Raw genomic sequence first — 26118 nt, 5'->3', positions numbered from 1 at the left:
GTTAAATCAGCTCATCACCGTTGTACTAAATATGGTTTGACCCTGCTGAATCAACTGTGCCCCCATTATCATCCTTGGTCAGAACTCAGAAGAACACCATTGTTGTATTGCTAGCAAGTGAAAAAAAAAATGATCTGGAACACAAGGAAATATGCCCTCTTACAATGATTTGGGGAAACACGCAAACTTTCCATGTCAGTATAGGAGGAGCCAGAGACAGGCAAAATGGAATTCGTTGCGAAGATTTCATGTACTGAAGATGAGCTTCGTTGCGTTGCCCTCTCTTGCAATGGTTTTGACAAACAGCAACGAGCATTCCATGCTACTACTACTACAGCATGACCCACAGAAATAAGCAAAAAGTTACCTATTGAAGCCTACATTATTAAGTCCATATAGTATTAAATGTAGCAATTAAACATGAGCTCCGTACATCGCTACACATAACAATCATGCAAGCTTCATTCATTCAGTCTACAAAACTGATGGATGCTGCATTGTACTGAGCAATAACCACCACCCATTTTGAGAGAAGTGACCACCTTCAGCCCCTGCCAAACAGTCAACTGAAGGTTCAGTTCAAGGAGGGCAGCAAGTACAATGTCAGGGACATTAAGCGGAAATAAAGATAGGAACGAAGTGACGATAGTCACGTTGAATCCTCGGATATGCTCAAAGATCTCAAAGTGATCTTCCAGTTCAGGGGAGAACTCACAGAACTCCGTCTCCATGAAGGACTTTATGGTGTTTTCCTGAATTTCGGCTCGAGAATCTAACATGGACATCACTGTCAACATTCTGACCAAGAAATTGTACGTTGCATGCCCTCGGAGAACACTCTGTCGTGCAAAGGCATTGCCACTGTCTTTGCCAGCCCCAATGAATGGATTGGTTCGAGCAGACTTTCTTGCTTTAGAAAAAGGGTCACTTTGTACCTCTTTGAATCTCTGGCCACTCAAAATCTCCATTGCCAATTTTCCAATTGGAACCCTCAAATCAGAACCTGCTTTTGGTGCTAATCTGATTCCATACAATCCAGGAACTTGCATGATATTGGCATGGTTCTGTTTCAGCAACAGATCCTGACGTAGTACATCTTTGTAATGGAAATGTAGTGGAAGCATCATGGCTGTTCCGCTTTTCTTTGCAATACGTGATCGATTACGCTTTGGTTTGGGTGCATCCAATTCCAAGCTCATCTCTAAGTTCCCCACTGCTTCACTGGACGGTGCTGCAAAATGACGAAGGCCCTGTGTGGAAATTTGTAATTAGCTCAGTGAAAACATCGCCTTCTTATAGAAGCATAAAAATTAAAGAAAATGTTGAATTACATGTAGGGTGATAGAACCAAAACGAAACAGAAAAAGGAGATGGTGCAAGGACAATTCTTCACTTAATTTGTTTGTCAAATATGATAGTATTGGACCAAGGAAAAGTTATCTATGTCATTGGGCTGTGACCACTAGGGGGGGCATATATAGTTCCTAAAAGCCTGTGGTGGCAGTCATAGTTTTATCATTAGTGATAGTTCAAAATGTAAGATGACTGCATTTTTAATTGGCACACTTGTGAGATCACTTGTGTTCTTCATTCCAGCAGCTACACACAAAACTGAATATGGTTCTGAGTTGTTGCCTTGTTGGAAATGTAGGCTGTCTGATTTGATCAAGATAGGTTTGTTTAAGCAGTAACAGCAATCATAAAAAATGTGAGTGATAAAATTATTTTCGAAAGCTACATGAAAGGATTTTGGGCAAGAATAAATTCTCCTGGGTCACACACTACAAGTTAAACTACCCATCAAGCCAATTAGCTAACATAAACATCAGTGATAAACTACTTTTTTTGTTACACAGTGAGAAAATTTAAAAATTAAACTTTCATTGACTTTGAGTCGAGAGGAAAAAAGATGTGATTGAGAATGTGGAACAAAACAAACAAAGCATATATTCAGGGATCATGTTTCTCAGTTTCTGTGAGCATTGAGCCTTAAGACTTGCAATGAAGCAAACAATCCCATACGTTTGTTCTGTACCCTAAGTTTCAACCAAGGCCATAAGGTGGTTCAGTTCCTTGCTTGCAATGGTTCTCACGCTCATCTAGAGTTAAAAAAAATTGTGAGAGTATCAGTATTATTGGCGAAGTTCCAACATGCAGATGCAGTTGCCCATGTCAAATGTTTGAAGATATTCTACCATGAAGAAGCCGATCGATCGGTCATTGGTAAAATTGCATCGCAGGTTTGAGGTCACTTTGCTAATACTGAAGGAAATGCTAGCATGGAGACTATGGGTCCGTTTGGTTGCCTGGCTAACTCCTAGCCAGGCTCTCCAGAGCCAACCAGCGGATGTTTGGTTGCGTGTTTAAGCATCTTAGCCAGGCTCTACCAATGCAAGGAGGGGGCTTTAGCCAGGCTTGCTGGAAACGCGAAGATCGAGCGTTTCCACGGAGCCAGGCTCCGCTGAGGCATCTTCTCGGATTAGATCACCTCCCGGTCTCTCTCACGGTGCTCGCCGGAGCCCGCTCGTGGATGGGGAGCTCACCCGTCGCCCACGGAGCTGCAGGTCTGAGGCTGGCACGGAGCTCGCCGCTCGTCCGCCCGCGGCTGGGGAGCTCACCCGCCGCCTGCGGAGCTGCAGGTTGGAGGCTGGCGCGGAGCTCACCTCCCTCCCCCTGACGAAGCTTGGCCCCAGTAGCGGAGCACGCCCGCCCGCGGCCGGCGCGGAGCTCAGCTTTCCCCCTCCGAACGAAGCTCACCCGCGACAGAGGAGCAAGCCCGCTCGCGCATGGCGGAGGAGCACGCTCGGTGCGGCTAAATTTCTGCAGCCGGGATGCGCTTTGTGGACGCGTTCATGGTGACGGAGCTCACCCATGCGCAGCCCGGCGCAGCTCGCCCCGCGCGCAGCTCCCACTCGTGCTGCTCTCACCCGTCCTTGCCGCTGCTTCTGTGCTCTTCCTCTTCCTCCATAGACCCCTTATAAATTGATCTCTTCATGGGTTGATTTGCACTTCCAATTGCAACTGCTCACTCATACGAAGAGCACACATGGCAGACATGGGTGAGGAGGCGGGGGGCTTGTGCAAGGTAAGCTAGAGATCTTCTGGGCGGCGGCATGGATGATTGGATGAACGGACGAGTAAGTTGGAGACGGGCCTCCCGAACGCCGCCATGCTAGCTCTATCCCAGCAGCTGGTCACCGTGCAGCTCGGCGGACTGCGCTCGCCACCGCATGCTCACCGCTTACGGCCCAGAGAAGAGAGGAAAAGCAGAGAAAGGAGGAGGTGAAGGACTGCAACAGCTCACCGCTCACAAAGAAGAGGTAACGCCACCCAAGAGTACAGAGAAACCAAACACAACAATACCAAACCAGGCTCCATAGATGCAAGCAACCAAACATGAGCAAATATACTAGTGAAGCCAGGCTTAGACTGACCTGGCTCCAAATCCTAACCAGGCTAGAATAAGCCAATGAACCAAACAGACCCAATGGTTTTACGTTTAGGCATGGAGACCGATAGTTTCACAGGCTGAAGTTGGTGCCGATGACCACGAAAATGAAAATCATCATCTTTTACACGAGACTGGAGGGTCAGTTCTTTGGATGCTACTTGTCTTGATGATTTACACAAGTGAGATGGAGAAAATAAGAATCAGTCAATCAGGGCGTTCAATTTATGATCCCTCAGAGCAGAGAGGTCTGCTCATTTCTCTGTTTGCTTGTGGTGGGAAAGCTGGATTGTGATCACCAGTTTTGAACGAAAAAAAAAGAAACATTTGACAGTGCAACTGCAGGAAGTGAAAATCAATCTACGGCAACGACAACGACAACGACAACGACAACGAGAACCTGTCAAGTAGAACGCAGGGTACATTTCGAAATGCTCTCTCGCTTGACTCCATGAAGTAAAAAAATGAAAACCGACACCCCCAAACTAGCTCGCCTTGCCGCGCGAGTGAACTATGGGAACGCCGACAAGATCCTCGCCTCCCAGCTAGCCACTCACCGCGGTGCGGCAACGGGGCGTGTGCGCACGGAGCTAGGGTTAGCGCAGGAAGCTGAGCAAGGGGGCTCGGATGGGGAGCGGACAGACCTGAGTGGCGGGGGCGGTGCCTCGGCTTCCAGGACCGGCAAACGCGCCGCAGAGGTCGGGGACGCGGTGGCCGCGCGCCGACCGGGCCGCAGTGGATGCCACATCGCGCAGGAGTCGCGCCGCCATGCCGCCGCCGCCGCTCTTCTTCTTCCCCCTTCGGTTGTTCCAGCGGAGGAGGCTCCTTGAGCGGCCTCACTTAGCCATGTTTGGGCTATAGCGGGCCGCCATCTGTGTGCGAAGGCCCATTTAAAGTTCACTCAGAGAAAGGAAATCTGTGCACCCGCGGCGGCCCATTTTACATATCCTAATTTCTATATGTTAAAGCCGCACGCCTCCGCGGCACCTCCTTGGGCCACGACAGTAAAAAAAATCTACAGCGTCGAATTACATATCTATGACTCCCGTTTCACTTCAACTCCGGTAAAAATCTTAGCTTCCACACCTTTCTTCTTCCCCGACAAGCTTCCCGTGAGGGGTGTGGATAGCCGGCGCTATTGGCCGGAGGACGCGACGCGGTGGCTCCGGCGTGGCTGCTAGCCCGGGCGCTAGCTTGCGGCCGCCCGCCAACTCGCCGCCTCCACATCATCTCGCCGTCCCCTGTACGCTCGCGGCCTACCCTCGTCGCAGCCTGCGACCGCCCACCAGCCCGCCTCCTCCTCCACGCATCTCCACGCCGTCTCGCCATCTCCTTGTGGAGTCGTTCGGCTGCAGTGCGCTCAGGGAGGCTGAGGCTCCCCTGCTCGACGTTTCCCTCACCACACCCTTCACCACCACATCCTCGTGCCTCGAGACAGTCTTCAATGTCGCCGCACACGTCAAGCTCCGCAGTGGTGCCGTCCGCTAGGTGGAGGCGCCCGAACTGCCGTCCGTCACGGCCGGGGACCAGCCGGCCACACGCACCGCCACAGGACCAGCTTGCGACGCGCTCATGGGAGCACCAGCGGCGGCGCTCGGCGCGATGCTCCATAAATGTCGGTGTCCTTCCTTGACCGGTGTCCAGCATGCGATGGAACCAGCCCGCCAATGGCAGGTGCGTCCCACACCCGTCCTCCCGCGCGTGCTTCCGTTGGCTCCCGTCCGCGCAACTGACCGGGTTGTCCTCTCTCCTCCTCTTGCAGCTGCGCGGCTGTCGGGGCGGGGCCGAAGCCCAGGGGTGGCGGCAGATGCACGGGCAGGAGGAACCCGTGGGCGTGGCTGGCCGCGGACGGGAGCAATCGCTGGGGGAGGCCTTCTTCCTATTCTAAAGGCCCTTCTGGTTCACGTTCTGCCTCGGTGTCATCATCCCAATCAAGCTCTGCAAGGTACTCCTCCTGGTTGACCTGAGGCTGGTGTCATCGTCCCCTTCAAGCTCGACAATGTACTCCTCCTGGTTAACCTGAGGCTGCATGCCTGGTCGGGTCCTCGATCTGATCTGTTGGAACTCGGATGTGGCTAAGAGATTGGATGTCGTGTTCTTGGAGTGGAGTGGGTGAGCAGATAAATTATTCAATTATCTAAGCCGTTCTTGGCTTCCTGTGCCATGAGCAGAGGTTCATGGAGCTGGAATACCTGACTCGCGTTAACAAGTCTAGGATGCCGTGAAAATCTGAATTTTTCAAATGTGTTGATCCCAAATTCCCAATGTCGATGGGGTGACTGTTGTTTGAAGTATAGACTTCCATGATGACGGGAATTGCCCTTTAGGCACTGAATTACATAACTAATGTGCTTTTACTGCTTTATCACCAATTTCTGCCGCTAGTACCCATGTTTCTTCATATGCGTAGCCTCAAACTAAGATTGGTTACATCTACTAATATTTGCTCTGGATGGTGCCTGCCTGGTACAATTGTCCTTGAATACCCATCTGACCTGCAAAATGTTTGATTACTTACAAGCTTAGAACAGTTCGTTTAGAATACAAGCCACTAAACCAAACAGTTTTGTATCAATTAAAACACTACCCTAAGTCCTTTCTGTGCAAACAAAAAAATGATTCTTTCGTTTAGCTCATGTGGAAGTGCTCCATTTACATATATGATAGGTGAAGGATAAAACAGACATGATTACCATTTATTTCTGATATTCTCAATGGCTACTCAAGTGTTTGGTTGCTGTTTTTTTCTTCTCATACAAGATTTCCCATTGCATCTGTATTTAATTGTATGTTTCCCATTTAAGGCTAGAGCAGGAGTAGAGATGGCACTGATTGACGCAATTCCTAACAGCATTCTCATCCCTGTGTGGAAATTATTTGGAGGGGCATCAGATACTGTGACTACAAACATAACGGTATTTGGTCATCCCATCATACTCTGTCTGTATCAACAAAATTTATAAATACTTTCACCAAAGTTGATATTCCATATTTTCCAACCTAGATTCCAATCGTGGCCCCAAATGAAGCTGCACAATTGGCCGCAAAATAATGAGTGCAAGGGTTTCAAACGCTGAAGCTCAAGTTTAGGAAAAACTTGAACTCGGATATACAAGTTTGGAAAAACAGTTTGTACTCCTGCAAACTCTGTGCTGCTATATGAAATCGCCTTTTGATCTTTCCTCAATATTTCGAATTTATTAGCTGTTCATTATCTGGGTATTCCAACTTTATCCCAGTATTTCTCAAAACTTATTTTGTTTTTATTCTATCACTGGTTTCAGAAATGGGTGTGACCCCTGTGCTCTTTGAGCAAACAGTTCACAAAGATTATAGGGATGGTCTCCGTGATATTAGTATTGTTGCCATGGAGAAATACAATGTCACTAGCGCTGCTGATAAAAGTTATTAGAATTTACATGATGCTCAAAAATAATACGTGGGAATCTCGCTCATGATATTAACATCAAGCTTGCCAAATTAGGGGTTATTGGAGCCCTTGAAATAATTTATGTTGCGTGAAAAGCCAATATTGCTTTGATGATTGGTGGTATGGTTGAGACTAGAATCGCCATAGGCTTTGTTGTTCCAGGTGCGTTTGTTGTGGAAGTATGCAAACATTTTTCTTACATTGTCATTAGGATGCTCTAGCCCACAAATTGAAAGAAATACCACTTTGTTTGACACTTATATATGTTTTCGGCTGCTATATTATTCTTGAGATTTATGGATGCATTTTTATTGGTCTGGTCACACCCCTTTTACTGTCCGAAGATACAGTGTATGGCGGCTATGAAGGTAGTCTTACTCTTTTAAAGGCAGTAGGCTCTGGGTGCCTACAGTCATGGCTACTTTTATTAAAACAAAAAACTACAGTTGTAGGTCCAGTAATTGTTTCAGACACAAAGATTCAGTAATGCTTTGCTTTCTGCATGTTGTGTCATAGATCTGTTTTTCCTGGGCTCAGCCAGCCGACCCAAACCCTTCTGTATCGTAATTTTTCATTTGAGGAAACTATTTATGCCGTGGTTAGTCTATTCTTATCTCACCCACAACAGTATGGACCATTGTGGTTAGGCTATGTCTACCGAGCTTGAGAGGTTCTTTAGTTTCAGAGCCCAAAACTCTTTTCTACGGTAGCTATTAATGCTATATGCACTGTATTCTACTGAAGTGGTTTATAAAGCTTGGAATGCTGCCAAAGAACTTCTAAAGAAAAATATGCTTCTTTCAATTCAATTCAAGGAATGATGTGCTCCCAGTCTTCATTGCCAAAAAAGAGCAAATCATGTGACTTCCTAGAGCACTAATAAATAAACTTAATACACAGGTAAGGATAATTTTATTTCTATATGTTATATTTTAAAATTTAAATGTCTTGCAGGAAACCATGTGCAAGAAATGTTTTATGGAAGCAGTTAGAGACTCCAAAAACATCGGAATCCAATTTTTCAGTTAGCAAAAAAATAGTTAGAGACTCCAAAGTTAGCAATAAAATAGTTAGAGACTCCAAAAACATCGGAATCCAATTTTTCAGTTAGCAATAAAATGTTCAGGTGTATCATCTTTGTGACTATATGCAGTTCTTCATTTGAATTTCCAGAAAAAAACAGAGACGATGTTAGCTTTAGCACCAGTACATACATGTACCTATGTATTTAGGTGCCTATTACAATATCTTTGTACATTCAATATTCAAATACAAATATATGCTTTCTATGTTTATATACCTTGAAAAAAAGGAAAGTAAAGGCGCGGCAAGGCGCGCGCAAAGTACTCGTTTCGTTTTCAACCGCCAATTGCATGCTAGAAAGGGGAGAAACACATCCTCAAAACAAGTTCAAAATTCACCCAAAAATATTTGAAACATGCTCTCTATGCACAATTTTTTTGTTCACGTTGGAACACCGTACCGGATGAACGCATCAGACAACAACAAATTATACACAAAAGCGATGTGACGATATCACGTGAGAAAAAAAGAATCAGGAATGCCTGTAAAAAGGAACCAAGAAATGGGGGGGGGGGGGGGGCGCCCACCCGACACGCTAACGCTACACAACGACGGCGTCCTCGTCGAGCGCCGCCGCCAGCTCCGGCGCGACCTCCGTCGCCGTCGCGGCCCTCTTGAACGAGAACGAGAAGGACCCCTCCCCTCCGCCTGCGCTCCCGTGCGACCGCGCCGAGTGCCGCCGGTCCAGGCTGTGCGCCCGGTGGTGGTGGTTCCCCTGGAACACGGACTGCGACGAGCTCCGCGACGACGAGCTCAGCAGCCGCGCCGAGTTGGACCGGGAGGAGCCCTGCCGGACCACCCGCAGCGGGCTCTCCAGGGCGCGCAGCACGTGCCGCGCCGATGGCCGCCGCGAGGGCTTGGCGCTCAGGCAGGTCTTGGCGATGATCGCCACCGCCCACACCTCCTCCTGGTGGTCCTCGTCGACGACGAGCAGCGGGTCGATGATGCTCGCCTTGTCGCCGCCATTGATCTTGCTCAGCGTGCTCGCCAGCCACTCCTCGGAGGCGGCGTCGTTCGACCCGCTGATGCCGAAGTTGCCTGTCACCAGCTCCAGCAGCACCTTGCCAAAGCACAGGACGTCGTAGGAACAAGTGGCCGGTGGACCTGTCATGCCAAAGTTGCTCTAGAATTAATCCGTGGACATTGCATTTTTTCTAAATAAAGGAGTTTGTTCAGATTAACTTGGATTACAAAAAAAGTAGCAGCATTTGTGGAAGATTTACGCACCTGATGTGTGCTTGTCGAGAGACCTGCCACAAGAAAGCGTCAGATACCAACGTCAGTTACCAACTTCAGAGGAAAACACAAATGGTTTCAGGCACACAAAGGGTTGGAGACTTGGAGTTTGCTCAACAACATATAATAGCAGCAGAAGAGAGTGAACTACCAACTATCAGCCACCACCAAAAAACCAACACATGCCCGTAAAACAGAATCCTTTGGTTATCTGTAATCAGCAAACCGTAGCTACAGAATCTGAAATTCAGATCAATATCACCAAAACCGTATAGATGTGTCCTTGACTGGAAAAAAAATGGCATGCTCGGATGCCCCCAGAATTCGCACTCCGTAAATATGTTGCTGCATCATTTAACTAAACTAGTGATGATAACATCAAGTATTGGCAGACATCACAACCACAGTAGCACATACAACGGAGCCTACAAAGACAAATTGAGTAAACTAATATATATGTAAGAATAGAGTGATGGTTATTATACCATGACTTTTATGAGTATATTTATTTTAGAATACTCTTTATTTTATTCAGTAACCAAATCAATACTGCTTACATCCTAACGCCAAAAAATTAAACCATTTAAAGAGTGCAGTTCTCGTATGCCTTATCTGAAAAGGGAAGAAAGGTGGTTCAGGTAGTAGTCTTACTTTGACGATCTCAATATCCGAGAGAAGACATTCTGGCTTCCCCCACTTTGCTGAACGCATATGTCACTCATGCTCCCAAGTCGCACTTCGTATTTATCATCGAGAAGGACACTGCTTGCTTGGATATCTCTACAATTGCAATGAAGAAACGAGTAGTCAATAAATCAATGTCAACAGTGACATAAAGGAAAATTCAGGCATTGAGCATCATGCATAAGTTTGGAGGTATTCTTGTATAAACTAAGAAAACTTGAACTCGCGTACTGAGAGGATAGCCAAGTCAAAATGATAGATGTTGAAACAATTAATGAAACAAAAAGGGTAAGAAGAACAGAAGATGACTACTTCTAGAAATGTCAAAGTACACTAAGTAAAGATTCATTGAATGATTGATGGCATCCACATAACATGAAGGTAAATTGTCAAATGCAAATGCAATTCTGTGATAGAGATTGAATGCGATGGCATACTTGTTCAAGACTTTAGTAAAAGTAAACAGCATGAGGATCCAGAAGAATGCATAATGAGTTCAGATAGACATACATACTAGCAACATTTCTTTTCCAACAAAAAGAATTACAAGGAATGACTAATCACACCAAATTTTTTTTTTATACAAGGTTGCTTCTAGTCAATATACAGAGATAGAGCATATTCAGTCTACTTAAGTGATTCATAAACAAAAGACTGATGCATAGAGAAATTCATTTTGTTCAGCAGTAGTGCATCGATAACATTAAATGCATTGGTGTCATCATAAAAGCAACAAAGGGGAACCCCCCCCCCCTAGCAATTATAAAACTAAATATCGATAAATCGTTTCATAAGATTATACACTTTTCATTGTTCCTAACTCTTGTGGTCTTTGATGTAACTGTCACCTTAATTTGCCAATAGGATGCCGAAAACTGAAAAGGAAGGCATCTGGTCCTTCCATGGTGTTCTAGATTATGATCAAAGTGTTGGGACAAAACAAAACTAGGACATGGATGAATAATTTTTGGAATACTAGGCTGTACCAAGCAACAACAGCATATCATCGCAGTACCAAATGGAACAAGTACAAATCTGGATCATATAGAAAGGCATACCTGTGAACTAATGGCGGGCTACACTCATCATGAAGGAAGCACATAGCCTCAGCCACACCAGTTGCAATCTTCAGTCTAGTTATCCAATCCAGCTAGGGCAAGCCATCTGCAGTGTCTACAGGATTCTTGTGTAATGCATTGGTCAAGTCCCCCTTGGGCATATACTTGTAAGCCAGAAATTGCTCATCATCCTTGCTCAAATACCCAAGTAACGGAACAATCCTGTCATGGGAGTACCTCATATAGAAGTCCAATTCACTTGCATGTTTGTTGACACCATTTGAACGGACCTTCTTGACAATGACATGGGAGCCATTCTCCAATACACCATGATAAATATCTCCTGAATGCCCATGCTTGATGAGCTTGTCATCACTGAAGCCCCCAGCGGCATGGACCAATTCCTCATAGCTGAACTCACCGGCGATGGCAGGCTCATCCTTAGGCCCACCATTGGCTCTTGGAGACACTGCTGATGGCGATGACGCCACCGGATTCACACTGCTGTCCCTCCTACGCGCAGAACGCGTGCCGATACCTTCCTCGTTCGGTTCGACTCCCGTAGATCCACTTATTCCTCTGCTTCTCCTCTTCACCAAGCAGAACAGCAATGCAACAAAAAACACAACCATCAATGTTCCCGCAGCCACAAGGACTCCAATGAGTACATTTTTGGAGATCCCCTGCTTCTTCTTCTCCTCCGGTGGCGGTGATGGCTGCGGCAAAGGTAAAGGCAAAGGCGAGGGCGGCGGCGCTGGAGCATCAACAAGCCTCGCCCCCTGCTTCCTGTAAAACTCCTCACAATCCACACGGCTGCGCTGACCCGGAACGCCGTAGAAGCAATTCGTCGTGGCAAGCACTGTCCCGTCAGACCCGTTCAAAGCTCCATCCAAGTAGTTGGTGGACACGTCCACGACCTGAAACCTTGTCGTGAGCGCCGCAATGGCATCGCCGGCCACGCCATACAGATAATTCCCGGAAATGTTGAACAGCGAGTCGGCGGCCGCGCCGCCGGCGGCGGCGGCGGCAGAGACGTTGGGGAGCCCGCCGGTGAAGTTGTTGCCGGAGAGGTCGAGAACGCGAAGTCCTCCGACGGAGAGCAGCGGCGCCGGGACAGGGCCGGACAGGGCGTTCCCGGAGAGGAGCAGGGTGGTGAGGTTCCCCGAGGCGCCGAGACGAGCGGGGAGCGTGCCATTGACGGCGGCGGAGGTGAGGTCGAGCACGGCGAGCGGCGGCGGGAGGGCGGAGGCGAACCACGCGGGGATCTGGCCCGGGAGCGCGAACCCGGACGCGTTGAAGCGCTGGAGCGCGGTGAGGTTGCGCAGCCCGTCGAGCGCGAGGCGCGGCGCGAGGGCGGCGCGGCGCGTGCGGCGGAGGCCGGCGACGGTGACGGCCGCGACGCGGCCGGCGCGGCTGGCGACGCCGGCCCACGCCGCGCAGGGGTCCGACCTGAGCGGCCAGTCCCGAGCCCGCAGCCCCAGCGAGGCGCGCAGGCTGCGCAGCCCGGCCAGGTCTGCCCGCGACGCCAGCGGCTGCGCCTCGGCCGCCGCCGCCGCCGCCACCGCCAGCACCAGGAGCAGCCACCGCAGCATCACGGGCGCCAGCAGCCGCAGCAGCCGGGGCGCGCCTAGCGGCGGGCTTTCATGTGCGCTGGCGGCGAGGAAATGCTCGAGGGGGGTTGACCAACCCACGAGAGCAGCACGACGGCGGCGTGGAGAAGACTAGAAGAAGGCCAAGGAAACTGGCGCCTCGGTCCGTGTGCGTGGGCGCCACTGGGCGCCTGGGCGGGTAGTAGACAGAGAGGTGGGGCCCGCGCCCAGCCGTCGCGGCCGCTTTCGCGTGGGCCCGGCTCGCGGGCGCCGCGTCAATGCGCCCGTGCCTGCAGCGCCGTGCGCCGGTGGGGAGGCGGCCGGCGACGCGGCGGGGGGTGGGCCCCGCGTGTCAGCGCGTGGGCCGGCTCTGGAGGCGGCGGCTCGGGCCGGAGTGCTGGTGGGCCGGGGGTTCGACTGCCACGTGGGACCCACGACGTGTCTGTGTCTGTGAGTGAGGAGTGGTTCTAACAACGTGGGCTCCGGCCGGGTTTTACCTGACTGGTTCCGAAGGTTCATACCGAGGAATGTTCAGCTCATGGTTTGGAGCCTTGCTCCTTGTACGACTCCTCTCATCCGTTCTTAGCCGTACGATGGGCTTCACAGCTGTAAATCCATGGAAAAATGGTGTGTTTAACTTTGCGCGTCAAGCTGGACTGTAATGTCGTTTTGTTTTCATACTGAAGTGATGAGTGATGGTGATGACAAGCGACAAGTGTATGTATACAGAGAAGACAAGTGCAGCACGTTGTGCACAGGAATATTTTCATTTGAGCTGGACGTGCTGTCGGCTGCACAGATGGTTGAATGGGCTGACGTCGTCTATACACCAAGAATGTGACCTCTCGCTAAGGACTAGTATTTACATTGTTGTGTTCTCTCTAGCTATACTATACATAGCATTAGCATGCATCCATATGGCTCTCTTTTATTTGCAACAAACATGGCGTTTTTGTTCTTATATTCTTCCCATTGGAACGTTCCAGTGCAAGATAGATAACACTAAAAGTGCAAGTAGTACAGAACAAACCATTAAGTTGGATTTTCTTTAAAAAATATCTTCAGGTAACGTAAGTCAAACGTACCCCAGGTTGCTTCCAACACATTAATATCTTCTTTTATTAATCGCATGCTTCTATATATGGTACTGTAATTTTTTATCGAATAAAATAACCGCAAAATGGAATGGCCAGATGAACAACATACAAGTCTCCAAATAAACCACTAAGAGGCGAAGCTGTCATTTTCCAGATTCATTTGCAAAAGGTAAAATAAAGAACAGAAAAGGTCGTTTTCCAGAGGAATTGCAGGCAGCCCAAAGAAACAACCGCGAGCCTGAGATCCCTTTTACACGTACAGAGCCGTCCACGTTGACGTGCTTTTCTTTAGTACGCATGACCAGTCTGATTATTATTATATATACTATTCGTCTACACTGACATGTAAATTTGTAATTAGGCATCACGCGACGACTTTGATATGCTAATTCAGATGAATTTTATCCTTTTTTTTCCAAGGGCTGTGTACTTAGCTTTATATTTTGTGGGTTTGCAGGTGCTGAACTATTCCATGCATGCTATACCTACCTTATCATCGTTTGATTATTATTTTCCAAGTCGTCGTGTACAGTGATGGATGGATTACTAGTAGTTGATGATTAGCTGGTTGGTCCGCACAGTGATGGAGGGATCAACGGCTGGGATCCCGCGTGATCCGGAACGGACGGTGGATGAAGAGGCGAGGGGATCGCTGATTAATTAGATTGGAGCCCGTCATGCTCATGCATGCAGCGATATGGCCATCATGTGAGAATAAGAATAATCTCGAGGCAGACATTGCTGACGCGGTCAACGCCGTGCTATTTTTTTTTCCCGCGTGCATGATGGTGTTGGGAGGCACGTCACGTCTTGTAACACGGACTGATGATAACTGTGTAAATGTATACAAAGTAGTGATGGTCAAAGTGAACGATCAACTTTGTTGATTAGAGAAGAAAACGTTGCAGCTCTTGTACTAGTAGCTATACTTTTTTTTTAGATTACACAGTACAAATGTCAGGTTTGTGATGCGTGTATTGGTCAACACATCTTAGTTTGGGTGATCAATATGTCTTTGAATATTTCAAATTAAACTTTTTGGAAATGGAATGGTTATATTTGTCTTCAATAGTAGTATTAACTATTGAAAATTTTATATATTTGGATGTGTTTAATACTACTAATTAATAATGGTCAAAGTAGTGTCTCTGTATCACTGCCGGGAATGCGATAATGATCTGAATGAAAATAGGAGGGAGTAATCCTAAGAACAGATAAAGCTGAGGTAATCTTAATATATATGCATGGACATTGGACACAGGCAGGTACAAGAGCTGCCTAATGTATGGTGGCCTAACCCTAACATGTGGGCACACTACTAAAAAACGGACCAAAGGTCCTGGTCAAAGGTACCAGCTGCTGTTGCACCCGGTATTGATGTGTGGCCAGCAGCGCTCAAAGGGAAGCCTTTTGGTACCGGGTTAAAGCACCACCCGGTACCAAAACTCAAGAATAGACACCGTACCGGTTGGTGCCACCAACCGGTGCCTATTCCTCCTTCGGCTTCACCGGTTGGTGGCACCAACCGGTGCCTAAAGAGCGGACAACGGCACCGGGTCTTGCGATGACCCGGTGCCGCCAGGTGGCCAGGGCAAAGGCACCGGTTGGAACGTTCACCTGGTGCCATTGCGTAATATTTAGCACTGGTTGTTGATCTCCAACCGGTGCCTTTGTGCCGGCACTATAAATACCCCGCCCCCTTCCCCCCTCCAAGCTGCCGTGAACTCATTGTTCATGGCAGCTGAGTGAGGGGAGGGGAGACGAATTTTTCAATTTTTTTAAAAAAGGTTAGTTATTTTTCTCCATAACTTAGCAATTGGTTTTCAGAAGCAGTTATCACTTGATTTAGTTTATACATGTGATAATTAATTTTAGTTGTATGCATTATCAATTATATATTTGAATTCAAATTTTGTATGGAAATATGATGGTATTTAAAATTTATATTTTGTAATGAATAATTTATTTTGACACTTTAATGATGTATATAAATAAATTGTGAACCCAGATTGTTATTTAATTTATTATTTTTACATTCTAATTATGATAGTTATAATTTTGTAGTTAAGTTTTATTAATAGCGTATTCAATGTTAGTTATAAATTGGTAGTATGAATGAACTATTTGTACACTACAATTATGTATATAAATGTATTGTGGACCGAGATGAGTCAGCAATGGATGTACATGGCCGACCGGCGTTCAAAGGAGTTCATTGATGGCGTGCATGAATTCATAGAGGCGGCCGAGAAACACAAGTATGGCGGTTTCGTTCGTTGTCCATGCAAATTATGTATAAATGAGAAGGATTACTCATCATCAAGAACCATCCACAGTCACTTGTTCAATAGTGTTTCATGCCGAACTACTATGTTTGGATGAAGCATGGAGAAAGAGGAATTATGTTGGATAATAATGAAGAAGAAGAGGACAAGATTTCTGACTTTGCAGCCAATTACGGTGTTTTTTTATGACACTGCAATGGGTGAGCCTGAAGAAGATGCTGAAGGACACGTTGTAGAAGATGATCTGGGTCAGATGCTGCGCGAAGCTGAGGAAGTTTGCGAAACAGAAAAGGAATCGAGAGATCTGAAGCGTATGTTGAAGGACTACAGAACATTGTTGTACCCAGATTGCAAACAAGGCCAAAAGAAGTTGGGTACCACATTGGAATTGTTGCAATGGAAGACATCAAATGATTTGTCTGACAAGAGATTCGAGGAGTTGCTGAAACTTATAAAAAACTTACTCCCTGAGGGTAACACCTTGCCGGAGACAACATACGAGGCAAAAAAAGTTGTTTATCCTTTAGGATTAGAGGCACAGAAAATACATGCTTGTCCTAATGACTACATCCTATATCGAGGTGAGTACGAAAATTTGGATTCATGCCCTGTATGCAACGCATGCCGGTATAAGATCCCTCGAGATGATCCGGGCGACGTTGAGGGGATGCGTGTCAAGAAGAGGGTGCCTGCCAAGGTGATGTGATATTTCCCTCTAAGAGCACGTCTGAAATGTTTGTTCATGAACAAAACGAATGCTAAATTGATGCGATGGCACAAAGAAGAACGTAAGCAAGACTATATGTTGAGACACCCCGCTAATGGGTCGCAGTGGAGAAAGGTGGACAGAACATTCCCAACATTTGCAAATGATGCGAGGAATATAAGGTTCGGCTTAAGTACGGATGGCATGAATCCTTTCGGTGAGCAGAGCAGTGGCCATAGTACCTGGCCTGTGACACTCTGTATATACAACCTTCCTCCCTGGTTGTGTATGAAGCGAAAATTCATTATGATGCCGGTGCTTATCCCCGGCCCGAAGCAACCTGGTAATGATATAGATATGTATCTAAAACCACTAATTGAGGATCTTCTATTGTTGTGGAAAGAAGATGGTGTTCGTATGTGGGATGCGCACACAGAGGAATATTTTAACCTTCGTGCATTGTTTTTCGTAACCACCAACGATTGGCCAGCACTAAGCAACCTCTCCGGACATTCCAATAAGGGTTATAGGGCATGCACCCATTGTTTAGAAGAAACCGACAGCACGTACCTCAAGAACTGTAGGAAGATTGTGTATATGGGTCATCGTCAATTTCTTCCGATCAAGCACCCATTAAGGAGGAAGCATGCTCACTACGATGGAAAGGCAGATCATCGTACCAAGACTAGGCACCATTGTGGGAAAATAGTGTTTGAAATGGTCAAAGATATAAAAGTAGTATTCGGAAAAGAACCCGGCAGCAGATCAGTGCAGAGTGATGACAGTCGTGCACCTATGTGGAAGAAGAAGAGTATATTTTGGGAGTTACCTTATTGAGAAGTCTTAGAGGTCCGCCACGCCATTGATGTGATGCACCTAACAAAGAATCTTTGTGTGAACCTTCTAGGCTTCCTTGGTGTCTACGTGAAGCGCCCCGACCCGAAGATCAAGGCTAAACCATGTATTAATTACCGAATAAGGTCTCCGGCATAATACATGTTACATCAAGTGGAGTCCAGAGTCATACAGAGCTTTATTTAACACGTACATGAGGAGTAAAGTGACAACACAAAGCTACACAGAACAACCACAGGATAACAACTAGCATAGCGACATGCAGGACTAGCTCTTCATCTATCACGGCTCCACTCGATCAGCTTGGGTGCGGACACGATCTACTCGTAGTCTTCCGGCACAAAGTCTGGATCCTCTGGAGGAAAATCAACAGGGGTGAGTACAAAAGTACTCAGCAAGCTCCACCTCACCCTACGGGAGGGGAATGACATGCACGACGCACATTGAGCACAATGCATTAGCAATGCAACTAATGGTATGCAACACCTTCCCAACACAACCCCCAATAGGTAGCTCACTAGTTGTTAGGACCACACCGTAGCCTGCCCATACCGTGGAAACGGACCATTCGAATGGATTATACACTCTGCAGAGGTCGTACACTGTACCCACACGCTCGGCTGCCCGAACGGACAACCGACATAGCCGACACCCAGCCGTGGTCACGCCCCAGCCCAGCCGCACAAACCCTCGGGCCCTGACCCCAATGGTCTATACCCGTAAACTATCCCTGCGACCGTCAGGCTAACCAGTGGGATTAGGCTAAGTCCGGCCCATACCGGAACCTGTGGTCGTACTAAAGTAAGCTAGGTGAGATGTCAAAACAACTCGGTCCTTATGGTTCACCAGGGCAGCAACCATCTCTCAACATACCAACTCGAGCCTACCACCATGGTAGCACTCACCTGCCAGTCTACCACCACGGTAGCGCCGGCTCCAGCATACCCAGCTGCCCTGGTCTCAGCCAGATCCCTTCATATCCTATTCTCAGTTCTGGATATGCATGACTACTCAGATGCATGCATGAGCACACTCAATCACTCAAGTACTGGTATATGTAATCGATCCTAGACCCAGGCTACAGCTAAACGTCCTCACATGGATGCAACCACTCACGTAGGGGTCGATGAAACTTGCCTTCGCTTTCGTACGCGTCGGCGGCGGCGGCTTCCTACTCGTGGTATGGGTCTTCAGGTTCCTTGGCAGGCTCCTCCTCGGTCACTCTGTGATCTACGAGCGAAAATGGCACAACAGGCAAACAAACACAAGCAAGCAATAAGCTCAAATGGAGATGAAAATAGGAGGAATAGATAATATATGATTTGAGGAGAGTTTAGGAAAAAGAGCTACGTAAAAAGGAGTTGATATGAAGGAGATATTGAGTTTTTGGTTGGTAGAATGATTTGGATTAAGTGCTCACGGCCTGGTGGGTGTTTTGGGCTTTTGTTGTGGAGTTAATGGTCGGGAGAGCTGTCTGCCGTCTCACCTTGGCGCGGAACAGCTCAAGGAAGAGGACCAATTGTTGGAGCTTCGTCTCGTGAGTGAGCTGGGCTCGGAAGAAGTGGTTCAGCTGGTGGAGCGAAGCGGCTCGGTGTGCTTGGGCTGGTGACGGGGCTCGTCACGGCCTTGCTCCTTTTATAGGCGAGGGAAGCAGCAGCGGCGTTGCGCAAGGACGGGCGACGGCGTGGGCTGCGGCAGCTCGTCGTCAATGCGAACAGTGGCAGCACTGAAGGCGCGAGCGCCGAGGCGGCAAAGCTGGCGAGGGCGCTGCAGCGGCGTGGGCGAGGTGGGGACGCTGGAGTGGGCGGCACGGCATGATGCCGGCGGCAGTGTGCAGTCCCGTCGTGGGGCCGGCGTGTCGCGCGTGCGCGAGCGAGAGCGAGCGGGTGAGGCGGTTCGGTGGAAAAATCTCGGCCGGCACTGTGCGTGGCGACCCCGATTTTTTAGCGAGGTGGGTGCTGCCATGACGGGTCTTTTCAAGGTCAATGCTGTGGGTACTCTGTGGCTTCCAAGGAATGATGAAGTTATGGCAAAGGAGGTAGGCGCTGTCATGATTGTCTGGGAATTATGGCATGGTACGGTGACTTGAGAGGCTTTTATGGAAAGAGACGAGATGATTTTTGTCGTAGGTGTAAGCATGCGTATGCTGGTTACTGGAGGGAATGAATGTACTAACGCAAGGCAAGCGTATAAGATAGTTTGCCTAGTAATTATGTAATACCTAAGTTTTACTTTAGTGATTATTGGAAATGGAGGTGGCCCTACTAAGTTGAGGATCTACACCAACTCACTTCAGAGTCGGTCAGCTTCTAGTTACTTAGTGTACCGGGTCCTTTTGACGGCAGAGCCGCCTTTTGCTTCCGGGAGGCAGAGCCTACCAACAGATGAAGCTGGCTTCCGGGTGGCAGAGCCAACCTTCGATGAAGCCCAGACCCTTTTGTGGTCCCGGGTGGCAGAGCCAACCTTCGATGGATCACAACTTATACACTAAGTACTTAAATTTAACCGGGAGACTAACACTTATAAAGATACTTACCTTATTGAAGCAACAAAGGATCACACACCTAGCACACTCTACCTATGCTCACTTCTACCATGCCCTTGGATGTGTGTGGGATGGAGTGGAGTAGTATGGCATGGCAAGGGGTGGCACCCTCCTTATATAGACACCCATACCCTCTTGGATGAGTGACACTTGTCACAATCTAGGAAGCTCCCTACAAATATCTAAGGTCCCTACAAATATCTAATTCTAGAAAATTCTAAATTTTACCATGACAAGAAAATATCCAAGCTTCTTGTCTTCTTATGATTCTTGTGGAACATTCTAGAACCTTGTCATGGTGAACAAAATTACGCCATGGTTTATTCATATTTTTATAGAACCTTCTAGAAGTTTGCATTAAATATTTCAACACTCCCCCCTTAATCGTGATGAAAACTGGAATGTTACACTACGGTAAGCCAAAGGATACACTGGAAGCCCGGCAAGATTTTCAATGTATGAAACAACGGGCCACCCTACATCCAGAAAAAAGGGGATAAAGGACGTCATTACATAGGTCTTGTGTGCTACACTCTTAGAAAGGAAGAGAAGCAACGTATGTTCGACTGTTTGAATAGTATCAAGGTCCCATCAGACTACTCTTCGAACATAAAGAGGCTACTGAACCTGAAAGAGAAGAAATTCGTACACGTAAAGTCGTATGACTGTCATATGTTGATGACGCAATTGATTTCAGTTGCACTTAGAGGTATTCTACCAGCTAATGTTCGAGCAACAATCATAAAGCTATGCATCTTTCTCAACACAATTTCACAGAAGGCAATCGATCCATCGAGTTTAAGCAGGCTATAAGAGGATATTGTCCAAAGTTTAGTCAGTCTTGAGATGATATTTCCTCTATCATTCTTCAATATTATGACGCATCTTCTAGCTCACCTGGTCAAAGAGATTGGTATTCTCGGTCCTGTTTTCCATCATAATATGTTCTCTTTTGAACGATACTTTGCAGTCCTAAAGAAATACGTTCGTAATCGGGCTCGTCCAGAAAGAAGCATTGAGAAGGGTTACGTCACAGAGGAGGTCATTGCGTTTTGTGTTGACTATGTGGAAGAACGCTGCCCAATTGGGATTCCAGTATCACGTCATGAGGGGCGGCTGATTGGAAAGGGCACACTTGGAAGAAAATCAGTAAATGCCACAGATCATGCCACGTTGAGTAAAGCATATCTCACAGTCCTGCAACAATCAGCCTTGGTGGCTCCATACATGGAGGAGCACATGCAAATTGTGCGAAGCATGTACCCTTTGAAGTCTGAGACATGGATTACCAAACATCATAACGATACATTCTCCACCTAGTTGCAGAAGGAAGTCATGGCCAACGATCAAATTCATGAGCAGCTAGCTTGGCTGGCCAGGGATCCAGCAAATTCAATCCTGATGTACCAAGGATATGAAATTAATGGTTTCACATTTTATACAAGAGCCCAAGATAACAAGAGCACCAATCAAAATAGTGGTGTCTGTATTGATGCCACTGACTCTAGTGGTCAAACGCACTCATATTTTGGTTACATTGAAGAGATCTGGGAACTCGACTATGGGCCGTTGAAGATCCCTCTATTTCGTTACCAATGGGTTAAATTGACAGGAAAAGGTGTCGATATCGACGAGTACGGAATGACAACGGTAGACCTCAAAGAGCTTGGCTATCGAGACGAACCATTCGTCCTAGCTAAAGATGTCACTCAAGTTTTCTATGTGCAGGACATGTCTAGCAAACCGAGAAAGGACAAGTCCAGAAATAAATCAAGTTTTCTAGGTGCCGGAGATGAGCCAAAGCGCCATATTGTTCTGGCAGGCAAAAGAAAAATTGTGGGAGTCGATGACGTCACTGATGAAGAAGAATACAATAAGGTTGAAGATATGACTCCGTTCGCTGTGGAGGTTAACACAAGTATTCTTTTAGCTGAAGAGGAGGCTCCGTACGCATTCATGATCATAATGAAGGGACCATTGTAAAGCGAACCATCGTTAATATTCCCTTAGTTGAATGATTATGTCTTGTAATATTTTTTGTGAACATGCTACTAATGATTATCTCTGATTGTTATGACAATTACCAAACTTCTCATGCATTTAAATGATTTATTAGGCAATTAATAGTGTTATTGTGCATTTAAATGATTTATTATGCATTTATCCGATTTAATATGCATTTAAATGATTTATTATGCAATTATCAGATTTATTACGCATTTAAATGATTTATTAGGTAATTAATAGAATTATTGTGCATTTAAATTCTTTATTGTCTAATTATCCGATTTATTATGCATTTAAATTATTTATTATGCAATTATCCGATTTATTATGCATTTAAATGATTTATTATGAAATTATCCCATTTATTATGCATGTAAATGATTTACCATGCAATTATCAGATTTATTAGACATTTAAAAGATTTATTACGTATTTAATAGAATTATTATGCAATTATCATATTTATTAGGCATTTAAAAGATTTTGTAAATAACCTATTGGTACCGGTTGAAATTTGCAACCGGTACCAATGTGGCTTGACAAGAAAAAAAGTGGTGCGCGGGAGTCAAACCCGGGCCCCGGCGCCCTGAAAATTTAGAATTACCATTGAGCTACTCGGTGAATTCAATCGTTTAAGCGGCAAACAGCTAAAAATAGACAAGTCTTAAAAGCCTTAGACATCGGTTTTTAAGCATTAACCGGTGACATAGTCCCTTTTCATTTCCCGCCCGTTGGGGCCTAAAGGCACCGGGTCGATATCCAACCGGTGCCTATGGGTGCCTAAGTTACCGGGTGGTTTACCAACCGGTGCCTTAGGCGCCCCAAAGGCACATGTTGATTTTTTTCACCCGGTACCAAATGGCTTGGGGTATATACCCTAGTGCTCTGTTCCTCCTCTTCCTTTACTCCTTCTTCCGATCGTCGACCACCTCCACCGCCTCCTCCTCCACGCCCGATCGTCGACCACCTCCGCCGCCGCCTCCTCCGCGCCCGGTCGTCCACCGCTGCTCCGCCTCGACACCACCGCCGGTCGGCCTCCACAGCGTCGCCACCAGGGTCCGCCTCGACGCCCTTTCCCCTGCGCCGCGCCGCCACTAGTCCCGCCGCTGCCTCCGCCTCGTCTTCGTCGTCGCCGCCTCCGCCTTGTCTTCGCCGTCGCCGCCTCCGCCTTGTCTTCGCCGTCGCCGATGCCACCTCCGCCTCGTCTTCGCCGTCGCCGCCGCCGCCTCCCCTGCGTCGTCTCCCCGCCTCGTCTGCGGCACCCTCTCCACTGCGCACTGCCGCACCGTCGTCTCCCTTGCGCCGTCTCCCCTGCGCCGTCCTCTCCCTGTGCCGCCGTGTCCCCTGCGCCGATCGACGTCGTAAGCAATGGCGCCGATGTGCGCCGGCCCTTTTTCTTTTTTTTCCATAATTATTTTACTTATATACATTAGTATGTACTATATATGTTATTAGCTATAGAATTTAGTTATTATCTAGAATTTAGTTATTATCTAGAAATTAGTTATTTAATATTATCTAGAATTCATTATTTGATATAGAGAAGGAAATGGAGAGAATATAGAGAGAATTTAGTTATGTAGCCCATAATTTTTTCCATTATTTGATATTATCTAGATTTTAGTTATTTCATATAGAGAAGGAAATGGAGAGAATAGAGAGAGAATTTAGTTATCTAGCCCATATTCTTGTTTCCATTATTTTATATTATCTAGAATTTAGTTATTTGATATAGAGAAGGAAATGGAGAGAATTTAGTTATCTAGCCCATATTCTTGTTTCCATTATTTTATATTATCTAGAATTTAGTTATTTGATATAGAGAAGGAAATGGAGAGAATTTAGTTATCTAGCCCATATTCTTGTTTCCATTATTTTATATTATCTAGAATTTAGTTATTTGATATAGAGAAGGAAATGGAGAGAATTTAGTTATTAAAGAGAATTTCTATTATTATGTCTTATGTAGTGTATAATTGTGTCATTCAAAGATTTTATTTAATCATGTATTTAAATAGAGAATGAATAATGCTTTTATTTATATATTTATCATGTATTTCTGTTACTCACGCACTAAATGGTTATTCTCTCGCTCGGTCGCAAACTCGTGCTAACACACAAACTTCTCTCGCTCGGTCGCAAACTATGTATCGTTTAGATCCCTTGAACAGGTAAGTTTAGTTTGCACAATCAAATCCTTTTTCTGTTAATAACAATTTCTGAATATCAAACTTAACTTTGAGCGCAGGGTTTGGAAAAAATTTGTGAAAAAGAACAAAGGACGTGGTCAATGGAGGCCGGAACTGAACGTTAAAATAGATTATCCGGTATGTTGATTCACAAAGATTTGTCTAGTTAAGTAATCCCAAATTATTCTAATTGAGTAATTTATTTGTTTCTCCTTAAGTGTGCGAGACAACAAAGAGGAACTGATTGGTGCAGGTACTACGTATGCGACTACTTGCACATCATGACTCCATGCGAGAAGCCTACTACGGAGGACATGAGAGTACGTCCAAACCGTTCACTAGTACATTTTCATAATTATACTAACGCACATGATGCTAATATATCAGTCTTTTTTTCCTAAATGATAGATGTCTCAAATGGAGGATGAATATTACTCTACTGATCGGATCAACGCCGTGTGCGAGCAGCTCGCCGGATTCATTTTGAACGAGATCCTGGATCCTAGAGGCGAGTTCTACCATGACGGTCACATCCATAGAGGACTTCCATCGAGCTCCTGAAGGGCCCAGTAGTTGGACTACAAACATGACTTGTACATTTGTAAATATTTCTAAACGTGATGTCTTGATGTTTGTATATTTGTAAATATATTAGTTCATCTAATTAGCTTAATTATATGCTCGCATTTCACTTTTAGTTAGTTTCAGATATTCTCTGAAAATGAACACATACGTACGACCAATGAACGTATAGTGTTGTAGAGCTCGAGTGCGCTTAGTAATTATAAAAGAATAAATAATAATAAATATAACAAACAAATCTGGATTTAGAAAAATAAGGGAAAAAAATCATTGGTACCGGTTGGTCTTTCCAACCGGTACCAATGGAGGTCTAAGACACTGGGTTAAATACCCGGGGTCTTTGGGTGACGCCATTGGGCTCGGTTTGGGGTACCGGTTGGAAAACCGGTGCATAAACACCTCTTCAATCGGTTCCATGGCACGTTTTCTAGTAGTGGCACAGACAAATGATTGATGGATGGACGTCCTAACCTCTAGCCAAAACTTGAGTCAGAGCCATAGATTATTGCAGTTTTGGAGCCAAATAATGCTCTCTGGTCTCTGCTCAACCAGTCCATGGACTCTCCATTCAGGAGAACTAGTACATGCTCAAAGGTTGGGTCAACAGGTAGCTCGATCAGCTGGAAATGATGGATGGAATTGTGTGACGTAGCCGTACTGCCAAGTGCCTGCGTCTGCGTTGATGATAGCTACGCTTTACCTACCGTACTTGTGGAAGGAGAGTGACAGGGCAAGTGTGCTTGGACGAAAGGCTTTGTTCGCACGCTCGAAGACCATGCTGCCTTTCTACTGTTCATCAAAACTTCAAACCGTCCAAAACAGCGACCTTTATTTTCGGATTTCGACGCAGCACAGCTCAGCCGAGCAGTGCGTTGATGAGAGCGTATGATCATCTTAGTCCGAGTTACCTTCGGAACAAAATATGTATTCTCTTTGTTCAAAACTATAGGTTGTTTTAGCTTTTTTTAAACAACATAATTTTGTTCAACGTCAAACTTTGCACGAATATAGTCTTGCATTGCATGATTGCACCCTCTTCTATCCGTACATATTTGTTTTTTCAATTTTTCATGCACCTCAAGGTGCAGGAGCAATCCTGGATCTTCAGTGCTCCCACGGTACGTGCTACTATTCCTGAGCACAGATTCAATCCTTATTTGGAACCCCACGACCGCCCAAAGGGTACTTATTTTGTTGGGTAACTTTGAGGTACAGGCTTTCAAATTAATATAAACTTTAGATGGAAAAAAAAACACTCAAATGTAATCTTTCTTTGAAAGTCGGGATGGCAGGAACAGTGAGGCATCCAAAGCTACCCGAGAAA

At 46.2% G+C, this 26118-nt stretch overlaps 1 protein-coding gene and 2 pseudogenes across 1 annotated transcript; 1 reads left to right on the top strand and 2 right to left on the bottom strand.

The window, feature by feature from the left end:
• Positions 1-219: 219 nt before the first annotated feature.
• On the bottom strand, positions 220-4248 carry LOC120663012 (60S ribosomal protein L5, mitochondrial-like). The gene is made up of 2 exons (XM_039942048.1): positions 4093-4248; positions 220-1250 (listed from the first exon to the last, which is right to left on the bottom strand). The coding sequence occupies exons 1-2, from the start codon at positions 4216-4218 to the stop codon at positions 462-464; spliced, it is 915 nt and encodes a 304-aa protein (XP_039797982.1). The 5' UTR covers positions 4219-4248; the 3' UTR covers positions 220-461.
• Positions 4249-6270: 2022 nt separating this feature from the next.
• On the top strand, positions 6271-8064 carry LOC120659102 (annotated as a pseudogene).
• Positions 8065-8305: 241 nt separating this feature from the next.
• LOC120663011 lies at positions 8306-12695 on the bottom strand (annotated as a pseudogene).
• Positions 12696-26118: the final 13423 nt, after the last annotated feature.

Source organism: Panicum virgatum, chromosome 2N (assembly GCF_016808335.1).
Source record: "Panicum virgatum strain AP13 chromosome 2N, P.virgatum_v5, whole genome shotgun sequence".
NCBI lineage: Eukaryota > Viridiplantae > Streptophyta > Magnoliopsida > Poales > Poaceae > Panicum > Panicum virgatum.
This window is presented reverse-complemented; position numbering and strand designations above follow the sequence as displayed.